Source organism: Notamacropus eugenii, chromosome 1, assembly GCF_028372415.1.
Source record: "Notamacropus eugenii isolate mMacEug1 chromosome 1, mMacEug1.pri_v2, whole genome shotgun sequence".
Lineage (NCBI taxonomy): Eukaryota > Metazoa > Chordata > Mammalia > Diprotodontia > Macropodidae > Notamacropus > Notamacropus eugenii.
This window is the reverse complement of record NC_092872.1, coordinates 712,978,634-712,996,011: the sequence shown is the minus strand read 5'-3', so window position 1 is coordinate 712,996,011 and position 17,378 is coordinate 712,978,634. Positions and strand designations below refer to the sequence as shown.

The 17,378-nt window shown below is 51.6% G+C and overlaps 1 protein-coding gene across 2 annotated transcripts in view; it reads right to left on the bottom strand.

The window, feature by feature from the left end:
• Nucleotides 1-17,378, bottom strand: part of BCAR1 (BCAR1 scaffold protein, Cas family member) — a 108,274-nt gene that overhangs the window by 30,224 nt on the left and 60,672 nt on the right. The window contains exon 1 of one of the 2 annotated variants that reach the window (XM_072636538.1): nucleotides 11,309-11,649. The exons of the other annotated variant lie outside the window; for it this stretch is intronic. Within the exon in view, the coding sequence (XP_072492639.1) occupies nucleotides 11,309-11,320 (12 nt within the window). The 5' untranslated portion in view covers nucleotides 11,321-11,649. Of the gene's footprint in view, nucleotides 1-11,308; nucleotides 11,650-17,378 lie in introns of those variants that run through there. 2 annotated transcript variants of the gene reach the window in all.

Below are 17,378 nucleotides of genomic sequence, written 5' to 3'. Positions count from 1 at the left end.
GTCTCCCCTTAGTGCTGCCCTTAAGTCTCCTCTCCCTCCCCCATCAAATTGCACAGAATTCGGGAGAAGAGGGCTGGTGTCTCAGCTTCTTTGTCTACTTAATGCCTAGAACAGTCATTGCACATGGGCACCGTCGAACAAATACTTATTTGTTAAATGGAATCCCCAGACAGCTGAATGGGGACATCTAGAAAGCTGGGCCTAAGTTATGGCTATAACCCTGTGGGGGAACAGGGGACACGGCTGGGCCTGGAGTCAGACAGCCCCGAGTGCAAATCCAGCCTCAGACACTTCCGAGGGGTGTAGCCCTGGGCAAGTCACTGAACTTCTTTGACTTCAGTCTCCTCAAGTAGAAAATGGGGATAACAGGACCTGCCTCGCAGGGTTTTTTGTGAGGATCTAATGAAATAATATTTGTAAAAAAAAAAAAATACTCAGCACATTTTCTGGCCAGAAGGAGCTGCATAAGTGGTTATTTCTTTCCTCCCGTTCCAGCCAGAGTCAAAATCAAACAATTTGGGGAGCACGGCAGGAGACTCCATGGAGGAAACAAGGAAAACCAGCCTTCCCTGACAATCCATGATATATACACAAATTAGAAAGCTCAGAAGACCACACAAACACAAATGAGCCTCCAAATGGAGTACACACAAAGAGGCAAGGGGCTGAAGGAGGTACTGAGCTCTTCATCACAGAAGGTATTTAAACAGAGCAAACAATTTCCAGATGCTCCGAGGCAGAAAAGTCCCTTTGCCGACCCTGGCAGCCTCCAGCAAATTCTCCTCTCTACCTGATGAGGTCCACACTCACACCCGACGTTATCTATCATCCAACCTTCTCACTTTGCAGACGAGAAAACTGAGGCCCAGAGAAGTTCGATGAGTTACCCAAAGGCTCCAGGATGTGAAAGGAGGTCCCAGACCCCAAACCCAGCACGGCTTAGGCTTTGCCTCTCCCCAAAATGACTGGGAGGGAAGGGGGAAGGGAGGGGCAGGGCTGGGGGCTCAGAGGCAGCTGCTGCTCTCCATTATGGGGCAGCCAGGCTGGCTCCCTGCTAGCGGTTCCCAGGAAAACTGCTGCAAGGCCAGACCAGCTGTTCTGGGCCCCAGGGACAGCCAGACCTGCAGTGGTTGGAAGCCAAGAGGAAACAGAGAATTACTGGGAATGTAAACAGAAAAACAGGATGGCCCTTCCGTGGGGAATCAGGGTGAGCTGGAGAGAAACCAGAGAGAAAGATGGGGGGGGGGGGGGGGGGGAAGGAAGGCTGGGCCAGGGAGGGTCTACGCGTTCCTACAGCTCCAGCTGACTGGATGCCTGAGCACAACCGCAGAGGCAGCTGGCAGAATGGGTTTGGAAGCTCCCTCTGATCTGTGGCTACCGTGTGACCTTGGACAAGGCATTTCACCTCGCTGCTCTCAAATTCCTCCAAAATAAAACTAAGGGGTCTGGGTTCTCAGGTTCCTTCCATTTCTAAATCTGACGAGGGGGTTTGGCTCAGAGGAAGCCCCAGCTAACAAAATCAGCAGAGCCCCTTAGGAGCCCAGCCAGATAACCATCTAAGGGGGGGTGGGGTGGGGTGGGGTGGGGAAAAGGCAGAAGCAGAGACTTAACCCTTCCATCTCCTCAATCAGCTCCTCTCCCCTACCCCAGTCACCAGTGACACAGAAGTAGAAGGCTATGAATGAGACCCAGCCAGGCTGGGCGGCAGAGCCCAAATGCCCCAGGAACAGACTTCCCAAATATGGTCTGAAGCCTGCCTCCCCTCTGGAATTACATCCTGTCCAAAAGCTGGCTGCTAATGGGGGAGAAGGGACCGCCTACGGCTGTGACCCTAGAACACAGGAGCTCACTACTCCCCTCCTCTCTCCATCACACCCACCCACCCCAGGCTTCATTTCCATTTCGGGTGGCTAGCTCCCACCCCTCCCCCTACACCTTCCCCATGGACAGGAAGTGCCTGGAAAGTGAGTCAGAGGGAGAATTTCCCCTCTAGCCCAGTCAGAGGCTGTCAGTGCCTAGGACAAGGGGGTGGGGGTCGGGAGGATAGCAAAATCCAGCCCACCCTGGAGACAAAAGGGAATTCCCCTTTGTCGAAGGCCTCCTGGTCCAGGGAATGGAGGGCCCAGACAGAAGTCTCCTTTTCCCAGCAGCACTCATCTTCACCGCCTCTGGAGCAGTTGGACTGCTCAGGCCCTAAACAGACCCATTTCTTTACCACAACACCAGCTCCTCTGCTCCTTGGCCCCCAAAAGGGCCAAGAATGAACTTTGGACAAGAAGCCCTCAGGGCACCTCCCACTTGCACCAGGTGAGAGACACGGAGGTCCCAAGGAGTTAATTTCTCAGGGGTTTGGCCTGCTGGCCCCTTTCTGGGCTGGCTGCATGGGGCTCCCCCACCCCCACCCATGAGCTCATTGTAATGTCTGTGCAGGTCTTGGCTAAAGACTGCTGCTAATTGTATAGTCTATTCTGAGGCCTCAGACCTTGAGAAGGCTGAAGCTACCTTGGGGGGAGGGAAGGTATCTTCATCCCTAGGAAAGGAACTCTTCAGGATCACACACTACCTTCCTGTAGAGAGAAGTGGGGGACTACGGGCACAGAGTGCTGGGGAATTTTGTTGTTAAATTCGCTAGTTTTTCCTTTCTTATAAGAGAGGGTATATATACTGAGAGATGAAAGAAAAATCTATGACTAAGCCAAATAAAACAGAGCTTGGACTCTGAATCTATGAAATGAAACCTTACCAGCTCCACCATCAAACACCTTCATTTGGGGGCCCCTGGGATTCCGAGAAGGGAGGGATTGGCCCAAGGTTATACAGAACTATTCAGGGTCTGAGGCTAGATTTGACCCCTGGTCATCCACTCCATCCACGGGACCACCAGCTATCTCTAGGGCACTGGCACTGGAGAAGCATCAGCTTTTCACCTGAAGCAGTGTGGTGTAATGGATCTTGTATTTGTCTAGAATATGTATTACTGTACTTGGAGTCAGGAAGACCCAGCCTTTGATCCCAGCCACCCTGCCTCCTAGATTTACTAGCTCAAGTTTCCTGCTCTGTAAAATGGGAATAGGGGTGCCTACTTCATAGGGCTGTTGTGGGGATCCAAGAAATAGTGGATCATAAAGCATTGTATGGTGGGGATTTATTATGGCTGATGATTCTCAAGGTGCTGGATCTCTTCCCTCGGGCTGCTACTTAACTGACCAACAATGGCATTGGGATGCACTGGGACTGCTTGGGATATGTGCCCTGTCCCTCTTCTAGCTCAGAAAAGGGGAGTTGGGGGGGAAGGGGGCAATCCTACAGATGGTCATCATGCCTTCTCATTAGACCAAGAGTCAGCAGTCATAGGTTCTAACACAGGCTGTCCTAGAAACATTTCCATTTGACCCTGAGCAAGTCACCTCATCACCCTGGGGGCCTCTAAGGCACCTTCTTTGCTAAAACTGATGATTTCTCTTCTCCCTGGGGCCAGACTCCAAGCAATGGCTGTGGGATCTCTTGGGTGCAGACATGAAGTCATGCCCTCATGATCAGAGCTAGGCCTGAATGTGCTTGTATTGTCACAATCTCCTCCAGGTACTCCAGGGAAATATTGGGGACTAGCATTTAAAGGACCTTGAGGTGTATCCACTTGCTTAACTCTCCTGAGGTTCATCTCCTGAGTGTGAGGACACATCTCTGGAGAGAAAGTAAACAGTGTGGGTCCCCCTACATCTAGGACTTCTACAAAGTCGATGTCAGGTCCTATCTATCCCCCAACAGGTCACATGCCTTCAGTCTTCAGGTGTCCATCACCTAACCTGGATTCCCCTTCCCCTCAAGCCTTTCCACTTGTTTAATTTCTACTTCCCCTGCAGGTCCAGCTTGAGATGGAGCTCAGTTGCCTGATGGCCTGGCCTTAGAGGCAAACCCCCAAACGGCCTGGACAGCTTTTTGGGGCTGCTTGGTGACAGACACATGGCACATACTGTCTTGTACTACTAACTTTCTATATATGTCTGTGTCCCGTGTTTCCAATTAGTATCTCAGAGGGCAGATGCTCAACAAATACTAGCAGGTTTGAACCCAGATGTGGGACTGAACAATGGCTTGGATCTCAACATCCCTGGCAGTCCTGGGTACACAGGAAACACCCAAAAGTATCTGCTGCTGGGGATGACAGGTGTAGAGGGGGAAGACTCCTCCCATCAGAGCTACCATTCCCGTCCCATCTCACCCTCCAGGTGCAAGGCAATCATTCTTCAAAACCCAACTCCAAGTGGAGGGAGGCCTTTAAGACCAAAGGGAGTGCTTTCAGAGAATATATGGAAAACTCCCAGGTCCTTGGCCTGGGAAAGAAGGAAAGGCCAAATCTGATTAGAACAGAACAGAATATCAGCCCACTCTGGTCAGAGAACAGGGAAAATACTGGACAAACTTAGGAGTAGCTTCACCTGAGCTTTGAGATGATGCCAGCTTGGGTCAGTGCACTGACATGGCCAGGCATCCTGCTGCAATCAGGTGTATATTGTTACCTGGGGAGCTCACATAATACACAGTCCCTCACCTCTGGCCAGCTTGCAGGCTGGGTTATTCCTGCTTCTAGCCCCAGTGTTGGCCCTTTGGGAATCAAGCAATAAATCCTTATTAAACATCTGGGATCTCAGCGCTATGCACTGGGAGGCCAAATGAAAGCCGCCTCATCTTTCTGCTTACAAGAAAACCTGTTTCTTGGACAATGTAGAGTTCCTACTTTCAAAGGAGCCTAAGAGAACTTAAGAGAAAAGGGTGAAATTGCCTAGCCCACTTCTGGTTCCTGGTCCCTTGCCCAGACTTTCTCCCCTTCAAATAGCCAAGCAAGACACATACACTTCAAAGATGCTCTGGGTGCAAACCTGCAACAGCTCTCCTCCCCTTCTTGGGATAGGAGAGCAAGGGGTATCCCCCGTGGGCACCAGTGCCAAGTCACCACAGTCAGAAACCCTTCAGCAGCCTGCTTCACGTGCAACAACAAATCAGTTGTTCACAAACGGGTGTTCAAGGGGAAGGGTGCTGAGGGCTCTCCACTTCAAATACTGTGGCTCATTGTGTCCTCCAAGTACACACACACACACACACACACACACACACACACACACGCCAGGGAAAACTGGACCTTTGCCACCAGGGAGAGTGAATGTGATGAGTGTGACTGCTGGGTGTCTGCTCACTGGCTGGACTGCTTGCTCCAGCTTCAACTGGGCTTTAGGCTGCATTCTGAGGCTCTAAGTGACACAGGGAAGTGAACCTGGGATTGACTGAAAACCAAAAAGCATGGACACAGGCACCTGACAAGCCCCAGTGGGGACAGGGGAAGCAGGGAGTGAATTCAGGAGTAGGGGCAGGAGAGCAGCTCTGCTTGGTGGGAAGAGGCCTGAAGCAGGAAGCTGACCATCTCCCAGTCCTTGAACAAGCAGCTTCCTCTCAGGGGCCTCAGTTTCTCATTTGTAAAACAAAGGCATATATACACCCAGCCTTCCTTTCAGGGCTGGCTTGTGTGAGCATCAGATGAGATCGGGCACAGAGCAGTGCTATGGACACTCTCACTGGGAGAAAACTGTTAGACTCCCAGTGAACCCTCCTGCCTCTTCCCTCACCACATAGAGCTGGGCCATGAGCACAGGAGGTTCTGCACAAATCGCAGAAGACTTAAAATAGAAAAGCCTCAGGAGCAGGCCAATATAATCTTCTGGTTTTTCATAGTTCAAATGATTTCTGACCTGCTACTGGACACACAGGAGAGGCAGAAACCCAAGAACAGAGACAAGAATCCGTCTCCTTCCCCCATCCCTGCACCACCAAGAGGTTCCATCTTCTGGGACTCTTCCTGAGGGTTCAGAGGTCCCTTGGCCTATGGGTCCAGTAGGGACATGTATGGAATATGGCCAAAGAACTCTGTTCAGCCCCGTTTCCCAAACTATTTTGCCCCAAAGGACACAGGCTGCCTTACTGTGGGCCTTAGATAGGACTCTGGGAGGCAGCTTTGCCGCTTGTTCATGAAGGTACTGTGTACCAGCTGGATGGAAATGATAAATAAATTATGAGAACTAGAAGAACATTCACCTAAGTAGTTTCCAAGTTATCAATGGGAAAGGAGGCAAATGAAGCTAAGAGATGGGGAACCCCAAAGCCAGGGCACCAGGCCAGGGAGACTAGGGCCTAGAAGTGATATGACCTGTAAAAAAACCGAGTATTCAACTAAAAGGGCATAAGCCTAGGGTGTTGCCTACCCATGGGTTTCATCTTCCTCATGATCTACTAGGGAAACAAAGGGAAGTGAATCCATCATGCCTTACATTAACTAAGCTACAATTTGTTCTTCAGGACTTCAGGGGGACATATTTGTGCCTACAGGGCCTTGCACATAGTAGGTGTTAAATAAATGTTCCCAGAATGCACTAATGAGTGAGAGCAAATGGGGCCTGTGCCTTCCCAGAAGCTAAATGCTATCTATGAGAGGGAAAATTCTACTCTACTCTTCAAGGAAAACCAATCAGATGAGCTGGAAAAAGGACCAAAAAGCAGCTGCAGTTCAGGGACTGGTGAAATCCAGACTCTCCAAGCCTGATCCAGGAAGATATCACCAACTAAGGGGCCTCCAAACCAGGAAAATTCTGGCAAGAAAATCTGCTTGTCATCAGAAAACTCTGATCTCAGCGCCTAGAGCATAAGAAGGAATGGGGCTTGGGTCAGCAGTTCTGGAGATGGCAGATTTACCGGTCACATCTCTGCCTCCTACTGCCTCCCTTTCAGTCAGTGCAATATCTCACTGCCCAGAGGAAGGAATGCCAGTACAGAGTAAGCCTGAAGGTCAGAGTTTGTGACTAGCCCTCTGATTTCTGAGCAGGGAAAGGACAATGAACCAACTTCTATCTCTTGTGGTCTCCTGTACCATGCAGTTCATGAGCCCCTACTCACTTTTTCCCTACACCCAGGAGGGCCAGAGATCCCCCTTCAATTGACTGCTAAACTCACTCTTGCCTACTCCCGCTCTGCTGGGCAAGGGATGGGACAGACTGTCCTGCAGGAGGCCATTTCTCTGGCTGCAGGGTGGAACCCTTTTCTAAAGGGACCTGGCAGCACTCGGCTCCTGTTCTTGGCTGAGATCAACAAGGGGACTATGTGTCTAGGAGAAGCTCAGGCCGTTACTGCCTGCCACACACAGGAGCCCTTTGTCTGAGGGAGAGCAGAGACGCCTCCGCCTAGATCAGTATTCTCTGACCTCAGCTGGGGTGAGCCTGGAAGGGCCTTGGGTGAGGGGGTTCCCATCTCCAGACCTTGGCCTCCTGGAGAACAGGGACACAATAGGGCGCATTGCCTTTGTCCTTGCCAACACTGCCCTTAACACCAGAATCACACAGAATGCCTGAGCTGAAAGGGGACCAGTCACCTGACTCGTTGTATCAATGAGAGTGACTTTTCCAAGGTCACAAGCTGGGCAAGGCCAGGATTCAAACTTGGGCCTTCTGACCCCACATCCGGTGCTTTCTCTTACAACATACTCCTTCCTATGTGCCAGGAGGCCACTACCAGTGTCAAACGATCAATGAACATCTCAGACAGACTCCTGTGAGGATAGTCCAGAAAGGGCTTCAGTTCTCAGTTTCTGAGAAGCCTTTTCCAATCGGGACTGATATCTGTGGGGTGGGGAGGCTGTGTGAAACCTGGAGTGAGTGGCAGGCAAGCAGGAGCCATGAGTCTACACTCTGTCCAGGCTCCAGCACTGTTCCCAGAGGATCATGGGAGAAGAAGCAAGATAAGCTCTTACGGACCTCGGTACACCAGAGAGGCCCCAGTCAGGCAGACAATAGCTGAGCTCCCTAGTGCTGATCTGAAGCTGCCATAGGGAAACTGCTCCTTCTCCTCAATTTTCCTCAGTCACAGCTTGTGCTAACAGGTCCAGGGTATTTGTAGAGATAGGAATGAATACCTGAGCCAACCACAGCAGGTATCAGAGGCAAACATACAGGGATAAGCAGCCCCTCTCCTGCTTCCAATAAGGATAGGCAGGGGGCTGGCAGACAGGGCAGCTCAGAAAAGGGAGGGGGCTCATCAACTTTACCTTCCTCCCTAAGGATGCCAAGGGGCAGCTAGGTGGCACAGTGGACAGTTGAAATCAGGAGGACTTGAGTTCCAATCTAGCCTAGACACTCACTAGTGGTGTGATCCTGGGCAAGTGACTTAACCCTGTTTTGTCTCAGCTTCCTCAACTGTAAAATGAGCTGGAGAAGGAAATGGCAAACCACTCTAGAATCTTTGCCAAGAAAACCCCAAATAGGGTCACGAAAGTCAGGTATGACTGAACAAAAAAAGCTGCCTGGCCTTAGAACCCAGAGATTTTCAGGCTGAGGGCAAATTAAGTGCTCCCTCCCCTTGGCTTTAAGTCTCTTCAGCTAGTTAAAAAAAAAAAAAAGATCCCCAACACTCCTCTCCTGCCTTTTCCTACACGGGTGTTCTGGTTTTGTTAATCTGAAAGAGACATTATCTTTAGAGACCAAAGAAGCACCTAGAGAAAAGGGGGTATACTGGATGCCACCAATACAAGGACACACATTTGTATTATTAACGTTCATGAGGTTGATTCCCATGACCTGTAGGTTGGAGGAGGGCAGAGAGGCCGACAGAAGAGACAACACTGAGATCATCTGATTCTGTAGTTCTCAGACTTTTTGGCTTCAGAACTCCTTTACAATCCTGACAATTATTGAGGTTCTGCCCCAAAGGAGTTTTTGTTCATGTGGGTCATATTGCTCCATATCTGCCACATGAGAAATTAAAACATCTTAGTTTTATTATGAAAACAAAGTTATTGTTAGTGGTATCCCTCTGAAATTATACACACACATATACATTATATATATACACGTACACATATATGTATTCTGTATTTATTTACCTGTGTTCATGTTGCTCCCCCCACCCCACTCCCCAACACTGTAAAGCTGAGGGGATGAGGATGATTTGTTTTTTCATAGCGTCAGAGATCTAAGGCTGGAAGGTACCTGAGAAGCCCTTAGTCCAAGGGGGGCTGAGAGGCGGGAGGCAGACACAGCAGCGGTTATGGTTAAGTGCCTTTCTCAACAGCAGGATCCGAACTGCAGCCTTCTGTGTGACTCTAGTGACAGCATCTCTCTCACTCTGCCTCCTTTTCCTGATTTCCCCCACAGTCAAGCACAGTGCCAAACACCTAGCGGAAGCTAACTACGCTGGCAACAGAATTAATCCTGGCTCACCAGGTACTTCAAGGGTCAACCTAGTCAAAGAGCTGGCTCTGTAGTCAGAGCACATTTGCCACCAACTATGGGTGACCTGTGCCTGAGTTTCCTCATCTGTAAGATTAGGGGAGTTGCTAGACTAGGTCGTTTCTAAATTCCCCTCCAGCTCTACTTTTTCCAGTCTCCTGAACCCTATGTCCCTCCCATCACCCCCAAAGCATTCTCAGGCGTCCAGAGTATAGCGTACAGCATTAAAAAGGGCCCTGGGGATGCCACGGAAACTCAGAAAGCCCATTTGAGACAAGAGCAACTCCTTCTCGGAGTTTCCACCCTTATTTAACCTGCTCCATGGCCTGGCTGTGCCCTCTGCAGGGCCAAAAGCCAGCTAGTGAGAGGAGCTTGTGTTGGCTCACCAGGCCCTGGCAAGTAAACAGTCAGCCCACAGCTCTCTCCAGCCCAGACTTGCCTCCTGCTCCAACACCTGTACTGACTTTCTGCTTCTTGAACAGCAAAGGCTGCACCCTTGGGGCATGGAAAGAAAAACTACCCCAGCATAGGCAACCACCCCCACCCCCCCCCCCAGCTCCTTGGCATCCCTCAAGGCAGGGGGTGCTGAAGAAAGAAGCAGGCAGACTCAGATCCATCTTCCACACCCTACTCCTGGGAGCTGGCCCAGCCTATCTCCACTCCACCTGCTTCTCCAGCTCCAGCTTCCTTCGCCCTGCCAAAGCACCTTGATAAGAGCCCCTGGCACACCTGCTCCTCCCAGCTGAGCATGGCACTGCCCACACTCCAGCCTATCTCATTGGTTCTAACCAGATTTGGGGGGAGAAGGGAAAAGGAAATGGGAACCCTTACAGTAATATTGGAAGAAGGATGGCAGGGGGGTGGGGGGTGGGAAGACAATTAGTCTTGTATCATCACCCAGCATCAGGAACCTACCCCGAAGTTGGCAACCTGCTGGGCCTACACTGGCTCCCCCACCTCAGATTTCTGGTTTCTACAGACAGCTATCATCCTGGGCCTGGGCACACTGGGGGAGGAAAATCAGGAGCTGAGGAGGCGAGACCGCACTTGGCAGTGCCACGGCCTCTGGGCACAGCGCAGGCCACCCCGAGGTCCGGCCTACACCTGGCTGGGCACGGGCAGGTCGGGGGAGCTCGGGGGAGGCCGGGGCAGCTCGGGGCAGCTCGGGGCAGGCCGGGGGTGGCCGGGGCAGCTCGGGGGAGGCCGGGGCAGCTCGGGGCAGCTCGGGGCAGCTCGGGGGAGCTCGGGGCAGCTCGGGGGAGGCCGGGGCAGCTCGGGGGAGCTCGGGGCAGCTCGGGGGAGCTCGGGGGAGGCCGGGGCAGCTCGGGGCAGCTCGGACGAACCACGGCCTCCCTCCTCCCGGCCCCGCTGCCCGGCCGCGCTCCCGGGGTGAATCATTAACACGCTCCCAGTCCGTGACGCGCGGCCGCTGATGTCAGTCCCCAGCCCCGGCGCCCCCACCCACCTGGGCAGGAGGTCACGGAGCGCCTCCCTGGGCACGGCCACGGCGGCCTGGGACCCCCGGCGGCGTCCGCCCCACCCGCAACCACAACTTTTCGACCTTTCTCGGCCAACGAGGCAGGGGCAGCAAGGGGCGCCCACGGCGACGAACCCCACTTCTGGCCAGGGCCCCGGGGACTCCCCCGAGCCCCCGGACCGGGAGCCCAGAGCGCGGCCACCTGAGCCAGAGCCCACCTGGGCGCGGCTTTCCCCGAAGGTGCCCGGCAGGAAATGCCACCCGCTTAACCCCTTCACGCCCGAACCCCGACTTTGGGCAAACGGGGGGACGCCGCTCCTCAAGCAAGGCGGGACCTGGCTCGGGGGGGGTCGGGGCGGGCCGAGGGAAGGTCACGGCGGACAGGAGGGTGGGGGGGGTCGGGGGGATCCCCGAGGACGGGGCGCGCCCCCTTCGCGCGTGCTGTGGGGTGCCCTCGGCGGAGGGAGGTGTGCGCTGGGAGGAGGGGCGTCCTGCGAGCACCCTGTTCTCCCAGGCCCGGCTGGCCCCGCCGGCCGGCTCCCGTCCGCGCCCCGCCCGCACTCACCAGATAATTCATTTTTTCGGGACGCGGCCCAGCTGCCCGGGCCCTGCGGGGGAGCAGGGGGAGGGTGGTACGGTTAGGGCGACCCCGGCTCCAGGGCCCGGCTCCTAGCGCATCGCCGCCGCCGCAGGCTCCCGGCTCCCGACGCGCAGCTCGGCGCTCGCACACTGGCCGGGGCCGCCCAGGGGCCGGCAAACCTTCTGCCTTCACTGCCCAGCCCGGCTCCCGGCATGCCCGGCCCGCCTCCCTATTGGCTCTTCCGGCTCCTCATGCAAATGAGCCACTGCCGCGGCGTAGGCTGTCCGAGCGCCCGCCAGCCTCCCAGGAGCACGCTCCCCAGCTTCGGACTGGAAGCGGCGCGTGCGCGCTGGGAGCTGTTTGAAGGGCGGGCCTCGGAGCACGTGCCGGCCCCGGAGGCCTCGAGGGAGCCGGCCAGGGCCACGTGACTGGCGCTCTACCGCCCCGCCCCCTTCTCACCTTCTACGGTGCACTTTTGTTCCCGACCCACTATCCTAAAGTTTATCCTCCAAGAGACCACCCATCTCCCACCTCCCTGCCTTTGCCTCACCGCTGCCAGACTCCTCTTGTAGACCCAGCTTAAGTCTAACTTCCCTGTCTTTCTTGTACATTCAGCTCAAGGGTCACCTGCTGCAAAGGGTCTCTGACCTTGCATCTACTCTGTATCTAACCTCAGTTCTCAATTATCTACCTATCTCTCTTCCATAACAGTACAATACACATTTATTAAGCACCTACTGTGTGCCAGGTTAAGCACTGGAATGAATGTGAACTCTGAGGGCAGGGGCTGGTTTTGTCTGTGTCTGTAAACCCAGGGTCTTGCCCAGCGACTGGCCAGTAGTAAAGGGCAGCTGGTGGCACCCTGTTGAACCTGGAGTCAGGAAGCTCAGTCAAGACTTTTCAGTTGACTTTTCCTGACCCCACTGGGGGTTTTCTTGGCAAAGATAATAGAATGTTTGTCATTTCCTTCTCATTTTACAGATAGGAAAACTGAGGCAAACAGGGTGAAGTGACTTGCCCAGGGTCCCACAGCTAGTGAGTGTCTGAGGTCAGATTTCAACTCAGGTCCTCCTGCCTCCCAGTGATGCACCCAGCTGCCCCTGGCACACAGTAGGAGCTTAATAATGCTTATAGGTAGTGATGTTATGGAATATAAACTCCTTGAGGGCAGGGGTTATTTCATTTTCAGATCAAAAACCAAATGAACTTGCTTCTCTTTCATTTTCTGAACAACTTTTCCTCTTCCCCTCTACACCCCACCTCCAACATTGATTTAAAATTCCCTGAAGGTCTCTTACCCCTCAAGCCAATGATTTCATTCTAGAACCCTGTCCTAGACTCCACAGGCCAATTATGCAATTTTGATCCCAAACCAACTGTACAGTATCCCGGGATCACAGATTTAAAGAAGGGCCCTTGGGGGCCATTGAGTTTAAATACCATCCCCCGTTTTGCAAACGAGTGAACTGAGGCTCAGAGAGGTTAAAGGGCAAGATAACTAGTGTCTCTGGTGAGATTTTTAACCCAGGTCCTCCTGACTCCATGCCCACTACTACCATGCTTTGTGCCAAAGAACTAGCCTGGCAGAAGGAACTTCATTAACCATCTTCACTCTGAGAGTACAGACCCAGTTACTGGGAAGGACAAAGCCTCACTCTCTCATCCTTCCCAGTCCCTGGCTTCTCCAGAGAATCAGCATCACAGGATGTTGACTTCATTAGCTGTGCAAATGTCATACATGACGTCTTCGGTTGCCTGGAGAGTAATAAGAACAGGTCTAGGACTCTGCCCGTTGGAGAACAAACAGAAATCAAAGATTTACAAAACAAAAAACCAAACCCACAACCTTCTCCCTGCCAATCTGCTGGTCTTAGTGTCAGCAGCAGGTCAGTTCAACAATGACTCTGGACACTTCTTACCTGTATGACTTTGAGGGCTAGCTGCTACCTGAAAGGTCCGGGAGATGCCCTAAGAACAGATGCTTCAGAACAGGCATCAGTTGGCATCAGGAGGGAAATTTCTCTAATTGTCTCATTCTCTGACTCTAATGAGTGCAGGGGTTCCTTACTCATCCCACACCACAATGGTGCCAGACACTGTGCCCACAAAGACAAAAAGAACAGTCCCTCCCCTCAAAGGGATACTTACTACAGGAAGGAAACAGCATGCAAACAGATAAAATAAAAACAGAGGTGGGAAACATTAGTAATTTTCATCAGGAAGGACATCAGGAAGGAGGAAGGGGCTAGGCCTGGTGTAGGAAGTGGCCCAGGAGCTGAGTCTTGAAGGAAGATGGGGGAGGTTTTAAGTGTCAAGTGTGTAAAGCAGAATACAGGTCAAAAAACCCAGAAAGGGAGGCTTGGTGGCAGACAGAGATCCTCCAGATACCAAAGGATTTTGTGTTTTAGCCAAGAAGCACAAGGGAGCGCCTGGGGCAGATCTGTACTTCAGGGGACATCCTTGTAATAGTCCAGGCAAGAAGTGATGAGAGCCTGGAGGAGGGTCTGGGGAGAGATGGGAGAAGGGATGAGAGAAAAGGAGGCACCTGGTTACATATAGCAGGTTGAGAGGGAGAAGAAACGACCGGAAGCCTGAGGTTGTAAACAGTACCCTTGATGGAAATAGACAAGTTTAGAAAGAGGGGAATGTTGAGCACATTCAGCAGAAAATGTCCAGCGGGATGATGGAAATGGAGCCCAGAGAGGGCTGGATATCTGGGGGTCACCTGTATGGAGGCAGGAGAATCCACTGGGGCTGAAGAGGAAGAGTGTTGAGAGAGGAAAGAGGACAATCTATAAAGTAATAAACTCATACTCCTGTGGCCTTTCCTTCATCGTCAGCTTTCTTGTCCTCCTCTCTAGAAAGATAAAGACTGGGAAAAGGCCTTGGGAGCAGGAGCTCATTGGTTACCCTGGACAGAGACTCTCAGTTGGGTGATAAGGTCAAAAGCCAGATTGCAAAGGGATTGAGACTGGAGTAACAACAGCAAATGGGGTAAATGAGTCAAGATGGCTTTTTCCAGGAGCTTGGCTGTGAAATGGAGGAGAGACATGGGATGTTAGCTTGAGAGGAGGGAAGGTTTTGTTGTTGTTTTTTTTAAGGCTGGGCGAGGGACAGGCAGCTTTATAGGTGGGTAGCAAGTCAGAAGGCTCTTCAGGGGACAGATTGAAAATAAGAGACTAGGGACCAGATGTGGGGAGGGGACAAGAGCAAGGTGAGCCCTTGGAACCTGGGATCCTGAGGACCTGCTTGGTCCTTTGGGGAACCTGCCCCACTCTGCCCATCTAGGAATTCCTATCACCCTTCCCCACTGACTGTCAAGATCACCACTATCATCCCAATGTCACAGCCTCGGCTTCTCACCCTACATATCCAGTCTGTCATCAGGTCTTGGCATTTCTATTTTCCCAACATCTCCCTTGGGGCACCTTCTCTTCTCTGATGAAGCCACCCCCTGGTACAGGCCCGCCTCACCTCACACCTGGGCTATTGCAAGAGCTGCTGATTAATCCCCCGCCTCCAGTCTGTCTCCACTCTGGTACAGCCTCCACTCAGCTGCCAAAGGCAGATCTACTCAGTAAACTCCAGCGACTCCTTACTGCCTCCAGTATTAAACAGAAAATCTTTGGTTTAGCATTTAAAGCCCTTCACAATCCTGTCTTTCTAGTCTTTTATTCTCTCCTCACATTCCACATTTCCGCTATATTGGCCTACCTCTGACTCTTCATGACCTTATTTAGGGTTTTCTTAGCAGAGATACTGGAGTGGTTTGCCATTTTACAGATGAGGAAACTGAGGCAAACAGGGCAAAGTGGCTTGCCCAAGGTCACACAACTCGTAAGTATCTGAGACCAGATTTGAACTCAGATCCTCCTGACTGCAGGCCCTATACTTTCTCCACAGCACCAGCTAGCTGCCCCTCCTACAGTCAGGAAGACCTGAGTTCAAATCCAGACTGAGACACTTATGAACTATGAGACGTTAGACCAGTCATTTTAACCTCTGCCTGCCTCAGTTTCCTCATCTGTAAAATAGGGATAATAATATGACAAGATAAACATTTATTAAGTACCTACTATGTGCTGGGCACTATGCTAAGCTCTGGGGATACAAATAAGAAGAAACAAGAATAATTTTCTAAATTTCTCTAATTCCTAACTCCAATGAGAGCAGGAGTTCCCAGTGCTCGCAAAATGACAGGACTCAACACCACCCCAATGGCACCAGGTGCTGTGTTTGGTGTTGAGAACACATAGACAAAAAGGAAACTGCCCTGCCCTTGAGAAGCTTACAACTGAAGGGGGCAGACCATGATCATAGGACCTATGAGTCGTTTATTGTGAGGATCAAGGGAGATGACATTCATAAAGCTCTTTGGAAACCTTCAAGTGCAATGTAAATTCTAGCTATTTTTAAAAAATAATATTTCCCCCCAATTTCATGTAAAAACAATTTTTAACATTATTTTTTTTTAATTGAGTTCCAAATTCTCTCCCTCCCTCCCCTCTTCCTGAGAGAGTAAGCAATTTGATATAGTAAATTCTAGCTATTATTATAGGACCGTAGCCAAGACATTTGCTCCCCCCCAAGCCTCAGTTTCCTCATCTGTAAAAGCTTCCTCACAGGGTTGTTGTAAGGAAACAACAAGAGAAATGTGAGGCATCACTCTTATTAAAACTAGTTCCCTCTCTGCAGAGTCCTGGGCACTAAGCTGCCACAGGCTTTCTCTAAAGCAGCCCCATCAGTTTCTCCAAAAGCATCTCCAAGCTGCCAGGGAAGGAAACTTTGGAGAGTCCTGGATCTCAAACCCATGGCAGACATCTGATCTGACGTCACTGTCACCACCTAGGAGTTCAGTCCCTGGAGTGAAATACCCAGACTCCTCGGCACCACAGGTTTGAAGCCGGGCAGAACTGACTCAGCCTTTCCTGTTTCCAAGATAAATATTGGGGGGGGGGGGGGGGGAGAAGCAGTATGCCATGTGGGGACCAGGCTGCTTTCTCTGTTCAGCCCTGCCTCTGGCTTCTTCCCAGGAACAGAGGTCCTCCACCAGGACAGGCAAAGTGCCAGGGGGCTGCACTCTGCCGGACATGCTCCAAACACAGTGCCAGTTTTAAGTCAAAGTTCTGTCTCTGTGAATCAACGTGTTCTTACCTGATGTGGTGCCATCCTCCAAGCCTAGCTGTCCCTGGGGTTCTGAACAGTCCAATTTGTCTGAGTTCTGATCGGATACTAGCTAGGACCTTAGCATTTAGCACAATGTCTGGCACATAGTAGGCACTTAATATTTCCTTCCTTCCTTCTTTTCCTTTCTTTCCTTCTTTCCCTCCCAGATTTTAAAAACTATTAAAACTGACTAGAGCCACTGGCCACAGTACTAAAAGTGTTGGCCCACTCACTGTGCCCTGCACATGATGCTCCACCTCCCATCTCTATCTATGCCTTTACAGAGACACTTTCCCACATCTGGTCCGTGTACTCCCCCCTCCTCACCAATGGCTCTAAGAACCCCTCGCTTCCTTCAGGGCTCAGCACAGGTTTCTCCTTTCTCCCAGAAGCCTTTCCTGGTGCTTCAATGGGGTAATTCATCCTTCCACCCACACTATTCCTTTGTATATCCTTGGATTTACTTATCCATACATGTTATCCCCCCCCCAAAAAAAATTGTAAGAGCCATGAAGGAAGGGTCTGGTCACTTTTTATCTTTGCATTCCTGACCTCAGGCACAAAACAGATGCTTAACGAATGTTTATCGAATGAAATGGATAAATGGCACATGCCCTTGGGGAAACGAAAATAGAAAGAGTTGTGTGAAGACCCTGGTGTCCTGACTCCAGGGGACACAACAACACCTCCTTATGTAGGATGACAGATCTAGAGGAGAAAGGGCTTCTTGGGATCATCCCTGCAAACCCCTCATTTTTACTGATGAGGACAGTAAGGACCAGGGAAGTGAAACAATTAGCCCGGAATCACACAACTATATATGTGGTGGACAGGAGAGGTGAACCTGGGCCTCTGACTGCAAGTCCTTTACAAAGCACAATCACAGGTG